We start from the raw sequence: 19,075 nt of genomic DNA, 5'->3' as shown, positions 1-19,075 counted from the left end.
ATGGCCCTCAGGTTTTTGCTTTCTGTCCTTGCTTATGCTCTTCCTAGAGGTATCTGTTTGTTGGGCCACTGTGGAGAGCACCCAATGAAAGGAAAATGATTCAGTGGCTGCTATTATTATTGTGCTGCTATAACTTTTTAAGCTTATTGTAAATGCAGGAACTTGCCTTAGACCAAGTCAGACCATGGGCCAAACTAGCTCAGTACTGTCAACACTGGCTGGCAGCATCTATCAAAGATTTCAGGTAAAGCCTTTGGAGAAGCTGGCGTTTGGACCAGGGACCTTCAATATGGAAAGCATTCTCTTCACCACCGAGCTATGGATATTCTTAATGAACTCCGTATGCTGCCTTATCTTGACACAGACTGTGGGCCCTTGTATTGTCAACACTAGTTGGCAGGATCTCTGCAGGCTTTCCAGCCCTATTTGGAGATGCTGGTGACTGAACCTAGGATTGATCCTGGGACTTTCTGACTGCAAAGCAGAGGATCTATCACTGAGCTTCATCCCTTTCCCAACTAAACCAGAGTTGGGGATTCTGAGTGATGGGACCCCCTTTGTGGGTCCCCAGGACATTTGCCTGGCATCTACCTTTTAGGTGTCTGCTGAAGTCAATTTTGCTTTTATGGGCGTTTCAATGACTAATGCTGTCTTTGAGAGCCAGTGTGGTGTAGTGGTTAAGAGCGGTATTCTCGTAATCTGGGGAACCGGGTTCGTGTCTCCGCTCCTCCACATGCAGCTGCTGGGTGACCTTGGGCCAGTCACACTTCTTTGAAGTCTTTCAGCCCCACTCACCTCACAGAGTGTTGTGGGGGAGGAAGGGAAAGGAGAATGTTAGCCGCTTTGAGACTCCTTCGGGTAGTGATAAAGCGGGATATCAAATCCAAACTCTTCTTCTTTTATTACTCCCAATCGTGTTTTTATAGCTGTGGAGAACTGCATGATTGGTCTTTTAAAATGCTGCTTCTTGAATATTTTATTTAGTTGTATTTATCACTAAACCTCTATTCCACCCAATAAACAAGGCAAAGTTTTGCTTTTCGTTTGTTTGTTTTTGTGTTCGAATTACACTTTGCTGCTTTGGAACCCTGTCTCTATCCTAATAAGTGTTTTTAAAAATAATTGTAAACACATTTGATTTAATACCCTAGTATGGGTACACTCTGTTCAGATTTAGACTGCTCCATATGGAAATATGATGTGATTTCTTGTAGTCCTACCTTTTTAAATCCCCCCCATCTTCCAGATTGCCCTTCTAGATTATTTTGTCTCTCCACCCACCCCGCCCCACTGCAAAAAAATATTTTATCCAAAGCTCATAGCTGTGCATCCTATTAAAAATAGATGCTTCAGATGCCGTTACAGAGCTTTCAGAATATAGGGCAACAACGTCCCAAAAGGCTTTGGATGCTTTCGTAAGCTGAAGAGAGTGTCTCAAGGAGAGAGGAGCAGATTGAAACAGCCATACAGGACGTTTAAAACCCTACACATGTCACACCAGCATTAACTGGTGTGGTGGGTCCCAGCGTCCTAATTGTTTACTGTAATAATCATAAAAAGTGACAGCAGGTGTGTGTTGGGTAGAAAGATTTGTTTTGGATTGTAAATGGGAAGTAGGGAATGCCATTTAATTCCATGGTATATCTGCTTTTATTGCTAGTGTGTTTTAGGATCATTTCTTCATTTCAAATGTGTGGATCCTTTGGCTTCCAGGAATAGGATTTTATGGTTCTCTGAAGAGTCCCCGCTGTCACCCTTAACAGCCCAAAAGGCACAAAAGGAAACAGGAATAATAATAATAATAATAATAATAATAATAATAATAATAATAATAATAATTTTTATTTATACCCCGCCCTCCCTGGCCAAAACCGGGCTCAGAGCAGCTAACATCAAACGTATAACACATTAACATAAAATCAGGCAATCAATTAAAATACATCCTAAAATCAGATCAGGATCAGAATAAAATCCAATCAGATGGCAGATTAGGGTTGGGGATCTTAAATGCTCACCAGGCCCAACTGTTTGTGCTGAACTTCTATTAGCCTGTGAGAAAAATTGGGAGGTCACTTTCATGCAAGTTCTTATGAAAGGGGAGAGGGAGTCAGACTGAACTCTAACCAAAGGCCTGGTGGAACAGCTCCGTAGGGCTGGGCTCTGCTGTTAAATTATGAGATTCTATTTTGGCAGAAATTCCACACCCTTTCACAAAATGGCTATTTAAGCACCAAAGGTTGGAAGCTTTTGCAAGATTCTTTTTTGTGCTTGTAGGAACCTACTGTGCCTTTGTCCCAATGTTATTATTTTCATGCACTGGGGAATTTAGTGCCACTTTTACACAGACACACACCCTTTGTGTTGCAGAAATCCCTTCTGGGACGTTGTGTACCTTCACCCCAAAATGAGATCCTCTTCCTCCAAAGAACATTTGATCTGCGATCAAATCTTGCATGAATGACCAGGGATTACTTGCAACAGCCAGCCACAATCATCACCATCTTGCAAAGGAGAAAATCACCATCTTAGAATCATAGAATTGTGGAGTTAGAAAGGGCCACGAGGGTCATCTAGGCCAACCCCCTGCAATGCAGCAATCTTTTCCCCAAGCCGGGACTGGAACCCACGACTTTTATAATTAAGAGGCTCTGAGCAACTGATATATTATCTTGGATGGCCTTCTGTCAGGGGTTCTTTTGCTGCGAAATGATCCTCAGGGTCCCATCCAACTCCACAGTTTTATGATTTGTCACTTCAGGGCTCTCTTGCCAGGATTCGAAAGGAGGACTTTCCTGGCTCGTGTTCGGTTTATTTCCTACACCACTTTGCTCTAGCTAGAAAAGGCCCTTGTTAGAGGGAACAGTCTCCTCTGCTTGTGCCTGGATGTGGCTCAGCTGCCCTCAGCTGAGTCTTGGTGTTACTTTACTCCCTGGCTCTTATCCTTCCCATCTTTTTGTGCTTCTGCTTTTTCCGTTGGGGATGCTGCATTGTTAGGAGTGTGCTCACATTTCTGCTTCATATTTACCGTGCCTTGGCATGACGAAATGGAAATATCCCCATGAACAGAGGAGAGAACCCATTGGAAAGGTAGATAAGATAAGGGATGACTACTCTGTGTAAACGGCACCATGACTATCCAGATGTGCAAACAAGGGAGCGAGATGGATTTCCCCCTTAACGGTGAAGTGCTGCTTCTGATCCACTGTAATTTAGGCTGCATCCACAAAGCAGTTTATTCACTTTCCCTGACATTTCCCTGATTGTTAACTTCTGTATTATGTTTGAGCTTTCACATGATGTAGAAGACAGAAAACTATTTGAATATAGTGCATGTTTAGTGATCATTTCCGTGTAAAGTGACAAATTTGGGGTGGTATACTGGCATACAGTACTTTCCTATTGTTTTCGTGGGGAATCATGGGGGCTTTGCCTTTAAATGAGAACTGAATCGAATTTCTCATATCCCTAGTTGTGAGAAAACATAATTTGTGACATTGCACAATGCATTTTAATGATCAACTGGGTACCTCTGTTGAGGCATCAGCTTCAGCTTCCAATTCCCTGGCTTTGTGGAGCCTCTTCCCCTCCCTGCCACATAGGGATGTCTTGTAACCCCTCCAGTTCTTCCATGGCTTCTTTCCTCCCATTCCACAAGTGGCATCAATTTTATTCTTTCCAACCAAAGAGGTAGCTAATCTCGGCCAATAATGGAAATCCAGTTTGACTTGCTTTAATTAAGAGCCTCCCTCCTTCAGGCTGGAAAGCCATTAGAGGATTAGAGGAAATTTGGGACATATAATTACAGATCTTATTTTGCAGCCCAAAGCCACTACTGCAAGGGCGCTTTAGTGGTAGATACACCCAACTGTTTTCGGATTGGCCGTGCTATTTTAAAACAGAATATGCTTTAATGCACTTAAAGATTCTGGTCTGTTGCAACATATACAGGGTTGGACCATTGGTCCACCTATTTCAGTATTGTCCTTACAGACCGGCAGCAGCTCGCCAGGGTTTCAGAGCAGGGACAGTTGTAGAGCAACCTGGAGATGGTGGAGATTGAACCTGGGAACTTCTGCTTGAAAGGCATTTGCTCTGATCTGCAGGCTTTCCCCTAAAATAGGAGCAGGAAGCCGTGATACTGCCCATCTTGCTCTATCACTCACTGCTGGCAGCTCCCCAATACCTCTCAAAAAAGATGTTGCAGAGCTGGAAAAGGTTCAGAAAAGAACAGACCCAACCAGCATGGTCAGTAGTTGGGTATGGTGAGAATTGCAGAAAGATTCAGATGCCAGTGTAGTCGACTTCCGTACACATATTTGGGGTGTGGCTGGGGAAAGGCCAGCTTGCCTTCCGCTGACCCTGGCAATGAAGCCTGGGGAAGACGTTAAAGTACGGCATGCTCAGTTTCCTTCCCACACACGATAAATCTTCACAAGAACCTTGCAAGGTACGTTGGCCAGAGGCAACTGATCTGAGGTTATCCAGTGATATTTCTAGGGATTTGGGCTGCCTGGGTCTAAGCTCAAATTTCTAGTCATTGGGCTGTGTTCACAAAACATTTGCAAGGGCAATGTGAAAATGAAGCCACTGCAGACAGCAGTCCCAAGCTCCTTTCTTGTTGACTTGGGTGGAAACAGGGTGGTGTAGTGGTTAAGAGCGGTGGACTCGTAATCTGGTGAACCGGGTTCGCATCCCCACCCCTCCGCATGCAGCTGCTGGGGCTAGTCACACTTCTTTGAAGTCTCTCAGCCTCACTCACCTCACAGAGTGTTTGTTGTGGGGGAGGAAGGGAAAGGAGATTGTTAGCTGCTTTGAGACTCCTTAGGGTAGTGATAAAGCGGGATATCAAATCCAAACTCCTCCTCCTCCTCCTCCTCCTCCTCCTCCTCCTCCTCCTCTTCTTCTTCTTCTCCTTCTTCTTCTTCTTCTTCTTCTTCTTCTTCTTCTTCTTCTTCTTCTTCTTCTTCTCTTCTGGGCACCCGAAAGAATCCGCAAACCAGCTCTTTCTCCCATTTCTGGGTTTCCTTGGTAGCGCTTTAGCCCTTTGACAAAGCCCTTGCCTGTTCCTTTTTTATAAATCACAACTGGGATTGTGTTCCACAAAGAGCAGTTGATTGGTATCAAGAAGAGTAATGAGTTTTCTAGGCGGCTAGACAGGTATGTAGTATACCTGCTGTTTGCAAATGGTGTGGGCAGTTCTGGTGAGGGGCAGGGAAGATAAATAACAGGCAGCACTAAACCAGCCTTCCTTAAAAGGGCATTAATTACTGCACATGCTGTGTCTATGACTCAAGAACATCACCTTCTCTGTAACCTTTTGCTGACCCTGTTCTTGCCCCGGTCTTGTTGTTCATAAAACCCAGGCTCAAAGTTTTAGCCCTCTGAAAGGATTTGTTGTGGGCTGCCTGCCTGCCAGCAGGTAGCTCTTTGCAGCACACTGACGGTCCGAAAGGAAGGAGGGCAAAAATCGTACCTCCTGGCCCTGCCTTGACTCATCTAGATGTTTTTCAAGCTGTGAACACATCTAGATGTTTACAGTACATAAGTTACGTGAACGATCTGGGATCCTGCAAAATGCAGGGTTGTTGATTGTGCAGAGTTGCATCAGCTCTGTTCACAGGTTGAATGAACTCGAGGTTGTGTAGATGGACCTACTCTGGAGTGACTTACAGATGTCAGCGATGAGATAGTTCCTTCCTTCAGGCTGACAATCCAAAACAACACACAACACAAAAGGAAAATGGATTGGGAGGGAGAAAAGCAAACTCAGACACGCTTCCTTAATTACAGAGTTCTTGGAATGGCCAGCTGGAATGGGGGAGATATCACAGAGAGGACGATATCCTTTTCCATCAGGAGTCCTTTTTCATCTGGAGATGCTAGGGTTTGAGCCTGGGGCCATCTGCATCCAAAGCAGGTACTCTGCCAATGAGCTATGACTCTCCCACACGGAGGATATAGAAAGGGAAGAGCAGGCACTCGAGTCAATGGATGATGGAGATGCAGGAAGGAGAAGCCTGGAAAAAGTGGGATATAGATGTGACAGGTTCAAGCTACGCAATGATTAAGCCATGCATTTCATGTTCCTTTTTTTGCCAGAGTCATCTCTTCCAACACGTGCAAAGGACATTGCTGAGGACTTGAAGAAAGAATTCGCATTTCTTTCCGGTGAGTATGGCAAACTCTTCTTTGTCTCCCAAACAAGTGTGATATAAATAGACAAAATTAAAGTAAACCCCACCCCACATTGCTGGGACCAGTTTGAGACTGAACAAGGGCTCTGCTGGGACCAGGGCTGGACAGTGCAGTTTGAGACGGAAGTGAAATGCAAGTCCACAGCAGTTAGCATAATAAATAAGGGCTTCATTTAGGTTAGTTTCATGGTCACATAGTAGTGTAGCTGGACCCCTTCATGATAGTCACAGCCATGCCCCCTTCAAAAAGTATTCAATAATCTTATCAATATATGGTAATAATAATTAGAGATGCAATTCAACAACCAGTGCAGATCTGCATTGGTTGCCCTTCAGCTAGAGCTATGCACGTACATGGGCAAATGATTTGGAATGCTCCAGTCTCTTATTTCAGAGTGACTTGAGTTATGTTTTCCTTGAAGTCCCATTGCACATAAGCCCCTTGCATTCTCAGTGTTCCTAAACACTTAGCTCTGGAGCATGCAGAACAACTCCTCCTGGTCATTCTCCCCATGTTCTTTCTCCAGAGGGGCCCTTGGAGCCAGTCCTCAGGGGCTGACTCATCTCTTTCATTCCAGACGAGCTCCAAGTAGCACCCAGGGTGAGAAGACTCCTTCTTTGTGGTGAAATCAGATTGCATGCTGATTGGGCAGCTTTAAGATGCTGGAGACAGTGAACCCGCTGCAGAAATAGTAATGGGTCTTTGACCATGACCCTGCCTCCCCCAGCAGGCACATGTGTTGAATGGTTTAGCAGCTGGTTTAGGATGTCTGCTTATTCCCACCCACCCCTCTCTTCCAAACTAGGTGGAAGAGGGAAAGACAACGGCTGGATCATAACATTTCCTGAAAATTCCAATTTCAACCAAATGCCTGAAGAGGTTGTGACAAAAGTTTTGAGCTACTTAACTCGGATTCCAAGGTACCCATATTTCACTCTAGTGGGTGCTGCGCTGTTACATCAGCTTGATATTGTTATAGATTTAAGGGTGGGGGGACACCCCAAAACCCTATAAATTACCAAATGCTTATTTGTGACATGAAGGGAGAATGCAAGCTGCAGAAGAATTCCTGTGGCTGAGCTATGGTCCTCAAGGAACAATAGAGAGCAATTGAGGGACATTAACAATGGGACGCGGGTGACCCTGTGGTCTAAACCACTGACCCTTGGGCTTGCCGATCAGAAGGTTGGCAGTTCGAATCCCCATGACGGGGTGATCTCCTGTTGCTCGGTCCCAGCTCCTGCCAACCTAGTAGTTCGAAAGCATGCCAAAAAGTGCAAGTAGATTAATAGGTACCAGCGGGAAGGTAAACGGCATTTCCGTGTGCTGCTCTGGTGTCGGTGTTCCGTTACGCCAGAAGCGGCTTAGTCATGCTGGCCACATGACCTGGAAAAACTGTCTGCGGAGTGGACAAACGACTGCTCCCTCGGCCTTTAAAGCGAGATGAGCGCCACAACCCCAGAGTTGTTTGCGACTGGACTTAACTGTCTGGGGTCCCTTTACTTTTTAACACTACAAGAGAGGGCCTTCCCCCTTGCCCTGAGGTGTGAACAGAGACTGGGGATTTGGAAGGTTGCCAGGGTGACTGTTCTGGGAGCAAGGAGGAGGAAGAGGAGCTGAGATCAATCCTGAACAGGCTGCCTGAAGGCTGCCTGCGCTGCTGTGGGGGTACCAGCCCCTCTTGAAAGGGCCAGGCTGTAAGATCTGGACTCCCTCCATGCAGACTGAAGGTGTAAATAGGTGAATAAACAAACCATATTTCTTAAAGCCACGGCATTTCTCCACCATGTCTTCCTTAGGCTGAGAGACAGAGGCTGGCTTAGCCTACCTCACAAGGTTGTTGCAAGGATGAAAGGTATATATTCGTGGAGGGGGCGTGCAGACTACTGTGGCGCACTGGAGAACCAGCATAAAAAAAGGAGATAGTTGCCTCTTGCTTACTTTGACAAACTATGTCAGCACCAGAATCATAAACAGCAGTGTTGCTGCATCAATAACCAAGATAGAAAACTTGCGGCTTTTTTTTCTGGTGGGGGGCACAGCATAGCTAAGTATTAGGAACATGTTTTGCAAATACAATTCCCAGCATCTCCAGTTGGGGAAAAAAATCTGGTGGAAAGTAATAACTGAGCTATGTTCCCTGAGGTTTAGAAACTTGGCAAAGGGCAGGCGGCTGTTTAAAAATGAAACAGAGATTCTGTGCATCCTTGCCTTAAATGTGTGCTGGATTTAAAAACAGCAATGCACACGCACAATCCTGGAGGTCCAAATAACAGCATATATATCATGTTCACTAGTTTCATTTGCAAATGTTTGTTCTGGAACCTAATAATTAAACACTTGTTGGTTTAATTCACCTGTGTCAACCTTCAACGCTGTGCTGCCAGGAAGTAAGGAGAACTGGGGAAAGGAAGAGAAAAAACGTTAACTGTGATCAAGTTACTAATAAAATAAATCAGTCTACCTTGATACCTGCCCAGCAGGTTGGGTTGTATATTCAGTGCAGTAGTGAGGTGCTCAGAACTTTGTTTTATGGGCAGGAGGCTCACTTTGGGACTTAATGGCTTTATGTCTCTCTAGAGGGCAATGTGTATTTCTTCCCTTACTTGACCTGAGTCTCCTGTTTCAATGGGATTATTTTAGCACATATTTTAATTGCAGATGTTTTCTATTTCTTTCTTTTTTTAATTAATGGGATTCCCCCACCCACCCCTTTTGTATCTTAGTGGTTGACGTTTATATTTGAATGTTTGTGTAATTGGTTTTTTATCCTCGTAAGCTGCTTAGAAACTTATTGCGGCATTAAGTGGTATATAAATTAATAAACAGTAATATTTGCGGTCAGTCTGGCATTTTACCACACTTGGGGATCCTCCTGCTCAGTGGTGCCCTGGATGTTTGCCCAAAAAATCCTAACTTGATGGCACCACTCTTTGTTGGAGAGTTTAAGTGCCATTTGCCTCTATGTGGTCAGTAAATGAATCCAGCATTAACTGCTCTGAGTTTGATGGTATCTGCAGGTTCATTGCTGAAGTCAGAGAATGAATATTGGGCCTTGGCCAAGGGATCAAGAACATGCATGGCACCCATTGATTCAAGAACCCCATGGCACCTGCTAAGTCTCTGAATGCCCCTCCGCTCATTGCTCCTGTGGTTATGAGGTGGCAAGGGTGGTTAACTTCCCCCTACTCTCCCTTTAAAGGGTCATAGAGTTGAAGGAGGAAGTGGGGAAGAGTGGCACTCTTTGCCACTTCCTCTTTCAACTCTTGGTGCTTTTCAAGGCTCAGATGAATTCTTTTGGATCTGAATCTAGGTCCCTTGAGAAATTGAAGTCTCTGTGTGCATGTGCCCAACCCTTCTCCTCTTTCAGTTTCTCAGAGGGTAGGCTGATCCAGGGCAAGGGGCTGGTCCCACTGTTAAAAAATCTTATTGTACCCCTTGACTTGAAAAAGCTGGCAACTCCTGGTCTAGATGTGCCATTTATTAACTCAATCACTATACATTTTGGTAAACTGATGTGGAATTTAGTAAAATGGCAGTCAAAAAGGACTCCCACAAGTCGACGGTGATGGTAACTATGCCTAGATGCGCCGAAAAAAGGATATTAGACAAACTCATGGTTGCCACAATAGTTAAATGGACCTTATGTTCAGAAGCACTGCACCCCCAAGTATTGTGCACTGGGAGCAACAAACAAGGGAAGGGATCTTGCTTTAATGAGACAAACATCCGTTTTTGAGAAGCAAAACAGTGTTAGCAAAGTCATGTAAATAACGCAGGTGGAGACAGAAGATATCCTTGTAACCCTTTACTAAGGAAAATGAGCAAAACAGTGTGCAATTTGAGGATAAATAAATGAGAAAAATGTGCATAATTTGAAGAGAGGTTTTTATCTATTTTACTTCAAGGCCTTGTATATAGCAGGGAGACATTCAGCAAAATTAGCTGGTGTGGGGAAGCGAGGAAGACTCTCAGAACTGCACAGCCAATCAGAGCATGTGGCATCTTAGCAAACATCTCTGCCTGCCACCACCCTTGGCTAGCAGAATTATCCTTTAAGCAGGGAGTTCTGAAGAGTGAGTACTTCCACACTATAGGATCAATTTCATATGAAGGTGGAGCAAGTATCATGTGGCACCAGTTCCACAGATCAAAGCAGCCAAGGGGGCATATACAGTGGTACCTCGGGTTACATACACTTCAGGTTACAGACTCTGCTAACCCAGAAATAGTACCTTGGGTTAAGAACTCTGCTTCAGGATGAGAACAGAAATCACGTGGTGGCAGCGCGGCGGCAGCGGGAGGCCCCATTAGCTAAAATGGTGCTTCAGGTTAAGAACAGTTTCAGGTTAAGAACGGACCTCCAGAACAAACTGAGTTCTTAATCCGAGGTACCACTGTATGGGGGGAAAGGTGATCTTGCAAATAAACTAGCCCTAAGCTGTTAAGGGCTTTATAGACTAATCTTATTTTTGTTATTTAGGTATTTAGTTATTGCATTTATAGCCCACTTTTCCTCCAAGGAGCTCAAGGAGGCATGCATGGTTCTCCCCCTCCTCATTTAATCCCCACAACAACCCTGTGAGGTAGCTTTGGCTGAGAAGCAGTGACTGGCCCAAGGTCACCCACTGAGCTTCATGGCTGAGCAGGGATTTGAACCCTGTTCTTGCAGGTGCTAGTATGACACTCTAAGCCAGGGGTCAGCAAACTTTTTCAGCAGGAGGCCGGTCCACTGTCCCTCAGACCTTGTGGGGGACCGGACTATATTTTTTTTGGGGGGGGAATCAACAAATTCCTATGCCCCATAAATAACCCAGAGATGTATTTTAAACAAAAGGACACATTCTATTCATCTAAAAACACGCTGATTCCTAGACCGTCTGCGGGCCGGATTTAGAAGTCGATTGGGCTGGATCAGGCCCCCGGGCCTTAGGTTGCCTACCCATGCTCTAAGTGATGCACCACAGTGAGGTTGGCCTGGGAGCACACAGGCAATAGTTAAGGTGCTGCACAGCAGAGGTGCCACATGCTGCCAGGGTCTCATTCCTGCCAGCAATCATTTCCTCAGAATTCTGCGCTAGCTGCAGCTTCCAGGTCAAGCACAAAGGGAAGCACCACCTAATAATACAAAGTAATAATGTTAATGCAGCACATCCTGGCCATTTTCAGAAGGGAAGTTGAGTAGAGCATACTGTTGGTTACAGTGGTTGAACTGCCAGTGGAACAGCTGAGCTCGATTTGAACTCTGTGCCCAATTCGTCTCTTTTCCTGCAGCTTCAGATATATAATTCTTCCCACCCACTGAGCCCAGCCACTTCCAGGAAATTCCTGCAAGATACAAAAATTGCAGTCTATTCCCACCTGTCCAAAAACCATGAGGGTTTTTTGGGGGGGAGTTTCATCCAGAGGTGTGTTGCCACCAATCTCGTGTGTGAACTGAAGGTTGCCGTTTCCAAAGATGAAAGTGCAACCCAGCTTCCTATACTGGTGAACGAGTCATTGCAGAGTTGTTCCACCTTATTAAGGCACTTTAGGGGTGTTCCCAGTATTGCTTTGAGAGGGAACGCCCTAGCAGATAGCAGTCCGCCACCCACCACACGCTAGACAGCAAGGGTGGCAACACTGAAATCCATGGGAGCAACCAGTGAGAGATTTGCAGAGCAGAAATTTGCCTAACCAGGATCACAGTGGCCTGTTTCTCTGGGTGTGTGTGTGTTTTTTACTTCCTTTCAGCTAGCTGGGTGCTGATTGATACAGGAATAATCTATAGAGACTAGGGATGAGGAAAGAATTCCTTTGACCTGCTTTGCGCAATGGACCAACCTGCTCTGACATTCCCAGACTCGCTAGCTGATCGGAATGCAACTCCCACTTGGATTTCACCCTTTCCCGGATTTTACAGTGTATCTGAGATGCCCAAAAGTGTGCACAAAAATAATAATGCATATTTTATGTAAAAAGATTGATATTGCATTGTTTTGTACTGATGAATGCATCAAAAAGTATGCATTTTATCTACTGTTTCATAAAATTTATATACCACTGGAAAGGAAGGGGTTTACTCTTAAGCTTATCCTCAATATCCAACTTTCCTTTGCTTCTTAATAACATTTTTGTATGTGGTTTCTTTTTCCATTTATGCACGCTTTGTCCTAATATTTGCATTCTTGTCTACATTATTTTTGTGTGTGTTGTTGTTTAGAGAAGCATGTGTTTCAATTGAGTACAGGTTTAGTATGAATTTGGTAGGTTCTCTTTAAAATGCAAACTGTACTGAATCTCACCCTGCTGCAAGTCTTGCAGCATCAGATTCTGGTAAGCCATTGCTAGGGTGTGTGCCCTCCTTTGTTTCTCCGCCCTTTCTTTTTCCTGCCCTGCCCCACCCTACTCTTTCAGTGGCTTTGATCCTAGAAAACAAAATAAGTTTGGAATGAATTGACCAAAATCTTGCAACGTGCCTTGGAATTTGCAGCCTGATCTCCAGGCAATGTTATTTGCCAAGTGTATTCTGCCATGCAAACCTCTCATTAACAGTGTGATGAGTAGATTCAGAGCGGGTTCCCCTAAATTATAGTCTTGAAGAACATTAATTAGTAATTGAGTCAGGCAAGGTTAGGGCACGTGCGATTAGGTTTTTGCATGCGGTTCTGTGGTTTTGCTGGGAGAACAAAGACTTGTGCAACAGAGAAAGAAGAATCCACCTTATTCCAGATAAATAGGACATGCTCCAAGTATCCCCATCTAGTATCAGTTTCAGTTCTCAGGTCCCTGTCCCTGGTAAACCAGTTTCTCCTTTGTGCCCATATTTTTTTTTGCTTTTGCTGCTTCTTTAACTATTGTCAGCTGCAATATTATTTACTGCATTTACTGCATTATATGCCACCTCCCCCCCCCCACAAGGAGCTCAATACATGTTTCTCCTTCCACTTTCATCCCCACAACGACCCTGTGAGGTAGGCTAGGCTAAGTGATGGTGACTGGCCCAAGGTCACCCAGTGAGCCTCATGGCCGAGAGAGGATTTGAACCCAGGTCTCCCAGGTCATAATCCAGCACTCTAACCACTACACCACACTGAGGCTCATGCCAGTCCCCTCTCTTGGGCTTAGGGGTGGGGAAGAAATTCAGTTCAGTTTGTATTTAAAGGCGAATGTGCCTAATTTGCACTTTCTGAAACTGTATGTGAACCAAAGCACAGCCATCCCCCCCTTTTAAAAAAATCACACTGTGCTGAATTTTGTAATTATTTGTTGATTTTTTTAAAAATTTTTTTACTAAACTTATATCCTGTCCTTTCTGTCAAAAGAGCCTTGGGCAGCAGACAGATGTAAAAACAAAAGCATTATAATGTAATTAAAGCAATCTAAGAACAGTTAAAAGCATCTAAAAGCTGTTTCATTTTAAACCATATTACTGTAGCAGTTAAAAACACTGTTCCATCCAATGATCTTTGGGTTGCAAGGGACATGATTCTTCAGCCTCCTAGGTGAACAGGAATGCTTTCAAATTCCTCCTGAAAGTTAATAATGATGGAGACAGGTGCACTTCACTAGTGAAGGCATTCCACAACCAGGGAGCCACTCCTGTAAAGGCTGTGTCACGGTTCTGCACCAGTGGGGCAGCCCTCAGTGGCAGCACTGCAAAAAGGCCACCCTAGCCAATTGTAGGGTCCAGGATAGTTGGAACTGGGGAAGGTGCTACTTTAGGTACAGTACCTGGCTCCCAGTCAAGTAATGTGTACATAAAATGCATACATTTTGGCGAGTTTCTGATTTGCAAAAATATGTGTTTCGGGTGTAAAGCTGCATACAAAAATGGGTATATTACGGGAGGTTCAAACTGCAATGCCAGTGACTTTTCATGAGGACTTTAAAAACAACATTTGCAACCTGATTCGGATATGTGGAGAACTGAACTTAAGAACCGGAAAAATGAGACACTTGGTTCATCATATTTGCCCATCCATATTCCTGGTGGACCTGGGTGGTGTGTGACTGTAGAAACCTTCAGCTGACATGCCCTGCCAGTGTGACTTTTCAAGGGTGAGCTTTTAACCCACAATAGGAATGGATGCTTGTGTATTGAAAGCCATTTTTTTAAAAAAAAGAATGTAGGAAGGTCCTGGATTTAGATCCAGGAAGTCCAGTTGTGAACTTTTGGTGAGGATGTGAATGGCACAGCTCTGTTCCCTGCTTCTTCTTTATTTAATTTTCTTATGTTCCAGCCAACGTGAATTGGACACCAAATTTATCCTAATCCTGGACAGAAGGTTGGATACATGGACGTCGGTCAAAATGACTCTGCAAAGAATAGCGGTAAGTTCTTCTGTGGTGGGGTGGGCACAAGGGGAGTGTCATTATCTGCCCAAGGGCCTTAATTCCTTTGTGGGTAACCTTCCAGGGGACAAACGCCAGTGGTGGGAGGATCCAGAAATGGGCAGGGCTAGAGGCAGAAGTGGGTTGACCAATGGCTGTGACTCTTACCAGGAGAGCAGGTTGCATTTCAGCCAGGCAGAAGCCAGAGGTTTCTGCACACACAAACAAACACACTGTCTCTCTCTCACACACACTTCCCAAGACACCCTCCATCCAGGTAAAGAAGTAGCGTTACCACAGTTCTATTGCACATTCCAGCCAGGCAAAATCATTGGAGGATGACGCTAAAGAGGGTATGGCCTGGGGACAGCTCTGAGGACTGGTTCCCCAATTCCAGAGGTGTTGGGCAGGGGAAGGGGAGTTGGGGGGCTGACTATCATTGGGGGAGAAGGCCTAGGTGTTTGGTTCCTGGTTCCTGCTTCGTCCATCCTGTCTGCAGCCAAGTTGCCAATTGCTTTAGTGGACTGTGTATACTCTGCTAGGACTGGCTAAGGTCCTGCAACTAGTCAGAAAGTTACGAAACACCAATAGGTTTTGCCAGTATAACCTTTGCAGAAAATAGGGCAGGGGGAGTGTGACCTTGATCTCTCTTCAGCACTTGATACCATTGGCCATGGTATCTTCCTGGACCATTTCTGGGAAATGAGAACTGGGCGGTGTGTTTGGGGGGTCCTGGGCTGCCCAGATGACAAGACTCACCTTTTTAGAAAGGCTTTGGAAGTAAACCTCAAGGAAAATTCCATACCCGTTGCCTGTCAGGGCGGGTGTCACGAGTAAGTCAGCAATAACTCACACAGTAGCAAGTGAAGTTAACTCTTTATTCAGATAAGAGAAGTTCGGGGAAATTAAAAAACACACACGATTTTATAAGTTGTATGAGCTTGTTTCTCAGTTTGATCCTTTTACATGGTTTTGCATGTTTTGTGGTATTTTATGCATTGTGATTTGCTGTGGTTTTTATTTATTATCATCTAGTAATTCTTTATTGTAACTGATAAGTGTTATTATTTGTGGATATTGAATTTTACTGTTTACTATTATATTCTAATGGATTATTGAAAATTGCTTTATTTGATATAAGTTGTTTATTTTAAAATTATTGTGGCTTTCTTTTATTGGATCAGATTGTTATTATGTATGTGATCTTTGCTGTCTATTTTATTGTTTCTTCAGCTTGTAAACCGCCACGTTCATAGTAATATAGAAAGGCGGTATTACAAACTAAAAGTGAAATGAAAAATGAAAATAAACAAAAGAGCCCAGGAGGCCAGACCTAGTGAGCAAAGCAACTCATCCCGGTAGTTCTTACCCCAATGAGGCAGTTGCAAGGACTGAAGGTCCCTGCTTTCCCACAGTTCTCCTCCCCTGTTTCCTTCCCAAGCAGTCTGAGACTCCTTCGTCTTACCTTTCTTTGATCCGCCCTCTTCACACCTCTTTGGATTCTGGAAGACCAGAAGAGAGGGGAGCTGGTCACTGCAGGATGGGGAGACACCCAGGCTTCCTCACCATCCTGCCTTATCTCTGCCACTTGGTCCTTGCCTCTGCTTCTGCTTCTGATTATGGACTGCTGTCTGCCACAGACTCTTCCTGCTCACTAAACCCTGTTATCTCTTCAGCTTCTAACACCTCTTCACAACCTGCTCCCTCTTCTCCTTCTGACTACTCATCACCATCCCACTGCCAATCCCTCTGAGCCTTCTTCCCTTAGGGGTTCCCCAGCTGGTGCCTCCCCCCACCCCTCTGCATCCAGCCAGTCCATGATGCTGCCTTGCAGGATATCTTTGGGAGAAGAAAAGGCTCAGGAGTAAACCCTATCCAAATCCATAGTGCAGTCCCTAAGATGGTTGGATGGCGCCTTGTATACCTCTTCCTGGCAACTCCTGCAGCCAAGCTGGTGCCAGATGTATTGCTCTGCTTTCCTTTGGACCACATCAGCAAGGCTGAGAGGGGAGTCTTGTTGTCTGGGCAGCCCAGGACCTCCATACGCACTGCCCAGTCTTGTGCCCTGGAGAGGTCACCCATCTCTGCAGCCACAACCATCTCAAGACGGATGGATGCCAACAACAGCAGCATCTGACAATGGATTGTATAACATAGCCATTGGGGCCATTGATAGCCTTTTTCTCCATTATTTTGACTGCCCCCCCCTTAAAAGGTGTCTAGGTTGCTGCCCTTCTCTGCATCTTGTGGCAGCAAGTTCCATAGTTTAAACTAACGCACTGTAGCTATTGATGGAACATAGGTAAAGGTAAAGGGGCCCCTGACCAAAAGAAGTCATGTCGATCCAATATAGTTAGGTAAAGGTAAAGGGACCCCTGACCATTAGGTCCAGTCGTGACCGACTCTGGGGTTGCGGCGCTCATCTTGCTTTATTGGCCGAGGGAGCCGGGGTACAGCTTCCGGGTCATGTGGCCAGCATATCTAAGCCACTTCTGGTGAACCAGAGCAGCGCACGGAAACGCCGTTTACCTTCCCGTCAGAGCGGTACCTATTTATCTACTTGCACTTTGACGTGCTTTCAAACTGCTAGGTGGGCAGGAGCAGGGACTGAGCAATGGGAGCTCACCCCATTGTGGGGATTCAAACCGCCGACCTTCTGATCGGCAAGTCCTAGGCTCTGTGGTTTAACTCACAGTGCCACCTGCGTCCCCTTGATAGAACATAAGTTGTAGTTATTGACAGAACTTTTGAAGAGTTCTGCTGCATCAGGCCACAGGAGAATCTTGTCTAGCACCCTGTTCTCACAGTGGCCACCCGGATACTCCTTATAGGGAAGCCTGCAAGCAGGATCTGAGCACAGCAGCACTCCTCCCCTACTTGTGATTCCCAGAACTTGGGATCCAGAGGCATGGCACATCTGGCAGTAGAAGGATAGCATAGCCATCCTGGCTAGTAGCCTAAAACACCTCAGGGGCATGTGATTTGCTCTCTTCACCAGGGCACATCCATGGCAGCCAGCAGCAAAAATAGAGACCATATCAAAGTTACCAAATGATCCCTCTATCCCTCTCCCTCTCCTTCTCTGTCTCTGTATTAGTTGCCCAATAGCTATCAGCCATCAAAGCATTATTTGTTTCTCATCTGTGGGAAAGCTTTGAGGGAGGGGGTGAAACATCAGAAAGGATGCTCGCTAGAGTCTTAACACTGCTCCGAAGTGTGTTGCTGCTGTGAGCTATAAATGGCAATATATACGTCTTCAAACTTCCGCATTCCACCTTAAAAATCTATAGCTGTTCTTGGCCACTGAGTCTCTCCTCGCACTCCCCCCCACCTTTCTTGCCGGCTAGCACAGCCAACAGCCATTCATAGTTTTGGCACCCTTGCCTGCTCTGCTTTAGCCAGAGGAGAGGACCAGGTCATCTGCCAGTCAGTTTTGCGTCTGGGAATGAATAGATTATGGGAACATGTATCATCGCCACCCGTGCAACTGACATGAGTGAGGAGGCTGCTCTGTGTGTTCTGTGCAGCGATGCCTTGGCACGAAGAGAAGCAGCAGTGCAGGCGGCCGGCTACCCCCGGCGATTTTTAAACACCTCACGAGATCCACGGGTCTTATTTCACTGATGCCGCATTGACATTTGGGCAAGGTAGCCCGCTCCTGTGTTGCAAGGGAGATGGCCGAGGCGAATCCCCCAGGAGGCAAGATGAGGGGAAGAAGGAATGCGGTAAGGACTCTGTCTGCCTGCAGTCTTTCTCCTTCTTTTTTTTGCAAAGCAGATTTCTAAGTTCAAATGCAGCCTTGATGCAGCACTAGCATCCAGCCTAGCTAGCAGTGCAGCATTCTAGGACAAACTGCTGAACACAGCACTTGGAAAATTAAGGGGGGGGGGCGAGGGAAAGGATGATGTTTGGGCAGTATTTACTGCATTTTCTGTAATTGTCCAAAACACCTGTCCACACTGACGAAGCAAGGTTGGCACCAGTTTTAAACAGAGCTCCTAAGTCTGGGTGTCTCTGTCTGAGAGATGTGGGAGACTTCAGAACCCCTTTATTGCATCATACATATGCATCATGCATATATATATTCCTCGGTCTTTGAAGGCAGAAAGAGGAAATCAGGCAGAAATATTTCATTCTTTGTGGAGCCTCCTGTAGGGCCTGTAAAAAATAGGCCATGCTTTTTGAAATTAGCTACTCCTAGAATGCCAGCCTTGAACACTTTCCCTTCTGTCAGGGACAGCCCTGATCTTTTACCTGCACTTAATAAAACCATTGTTTCTAATTTTTTAGCATTTTTGCAGAGGGAGGGGGAAACTCCTTTGAACTCTTCTGTTAGCCAGTACAGATGCATGTTCTTCTGGCTCTCTAAAACTTATGCAGGCCAGTTCTACCACACATGCATGCAAATGCGTTTGTGCATGGATGCAAAGTGTAGCATAGTGTACTCTTTCAATTCCCCCCCACCTCCAAAAATGAAACAATACTGCCTATCTGTAGGGCAAATGTTGCTCAGCTATTCTGCAAATTCAGTCAATTCCATCATATAAGTGAAAAACTTCTACAATAT

The 19,075-nt window shown here is 45.3% G+C and overlaps 1 protein-coding gene across 8 annotated transcripts in view; it reads left to right on the top strand.

Annotated features, from left to right (window-relative positions):
• The window catches only part of MCF2 (MCF.2 cell line derived transforming sequence), a 73,590-nt gene that overhangs the window by 4,747 nt on the left and 49,768 nt on the right, over positions 1 to 19,075 (top strand). For 4 of the 8 annotated variants that reach the window (XR_014543602.1, XM_083595556.1, XM_083595554.1 and 1 more), the window contains exons 2-4: positions 6,100 to 6,168; positions 7,001 to 7,115; positions 14,418 to 14,508. Coding sequence is in view for 6 of the 8 variants with exons in the window: in XM_083595556.1 (XP_083451682.1) it covers positions 6,100 to 6,168; positions 7,001 to 7,115; positions 14,418 to 14,508 (275 nt within the window). In the remaining 2 variants the exon portion in view is untranslated. Of the gene's footprint in view, positions 1 to 5,790; positions 5,918 to 6,099; positions 6,169 to 7,000; positions 7,116 to 14,417; positions 14,509 to 17,847; positions 18,234 to 19,075 lie in introns of those variants that run through there. The other 4 variants (XM_083595557.1, XR_014543603.1, XM_083595559.1 and 1 more) reach the window with 4 other exon arrangements.

The sequence above is a fragment of the Podarcis filfolensis genome (genome assembly GCF_964270895.1).
Source record: "Podarcis filfolensis genome assembly, chromosome: Z".
In the NCBI taxonomy this organism is placed as follows: domain Eukaryota; kingdom Metazoa; phylum Chordata; class Lepidosauria; order Squamata; family Lacertidae; genus Podarcis; species Podarcis filfolensis.
Note: the sequence above shows the minus strand (reverse complement) of the source record. Positions and strands in the feature narration are given on the sequence as shown.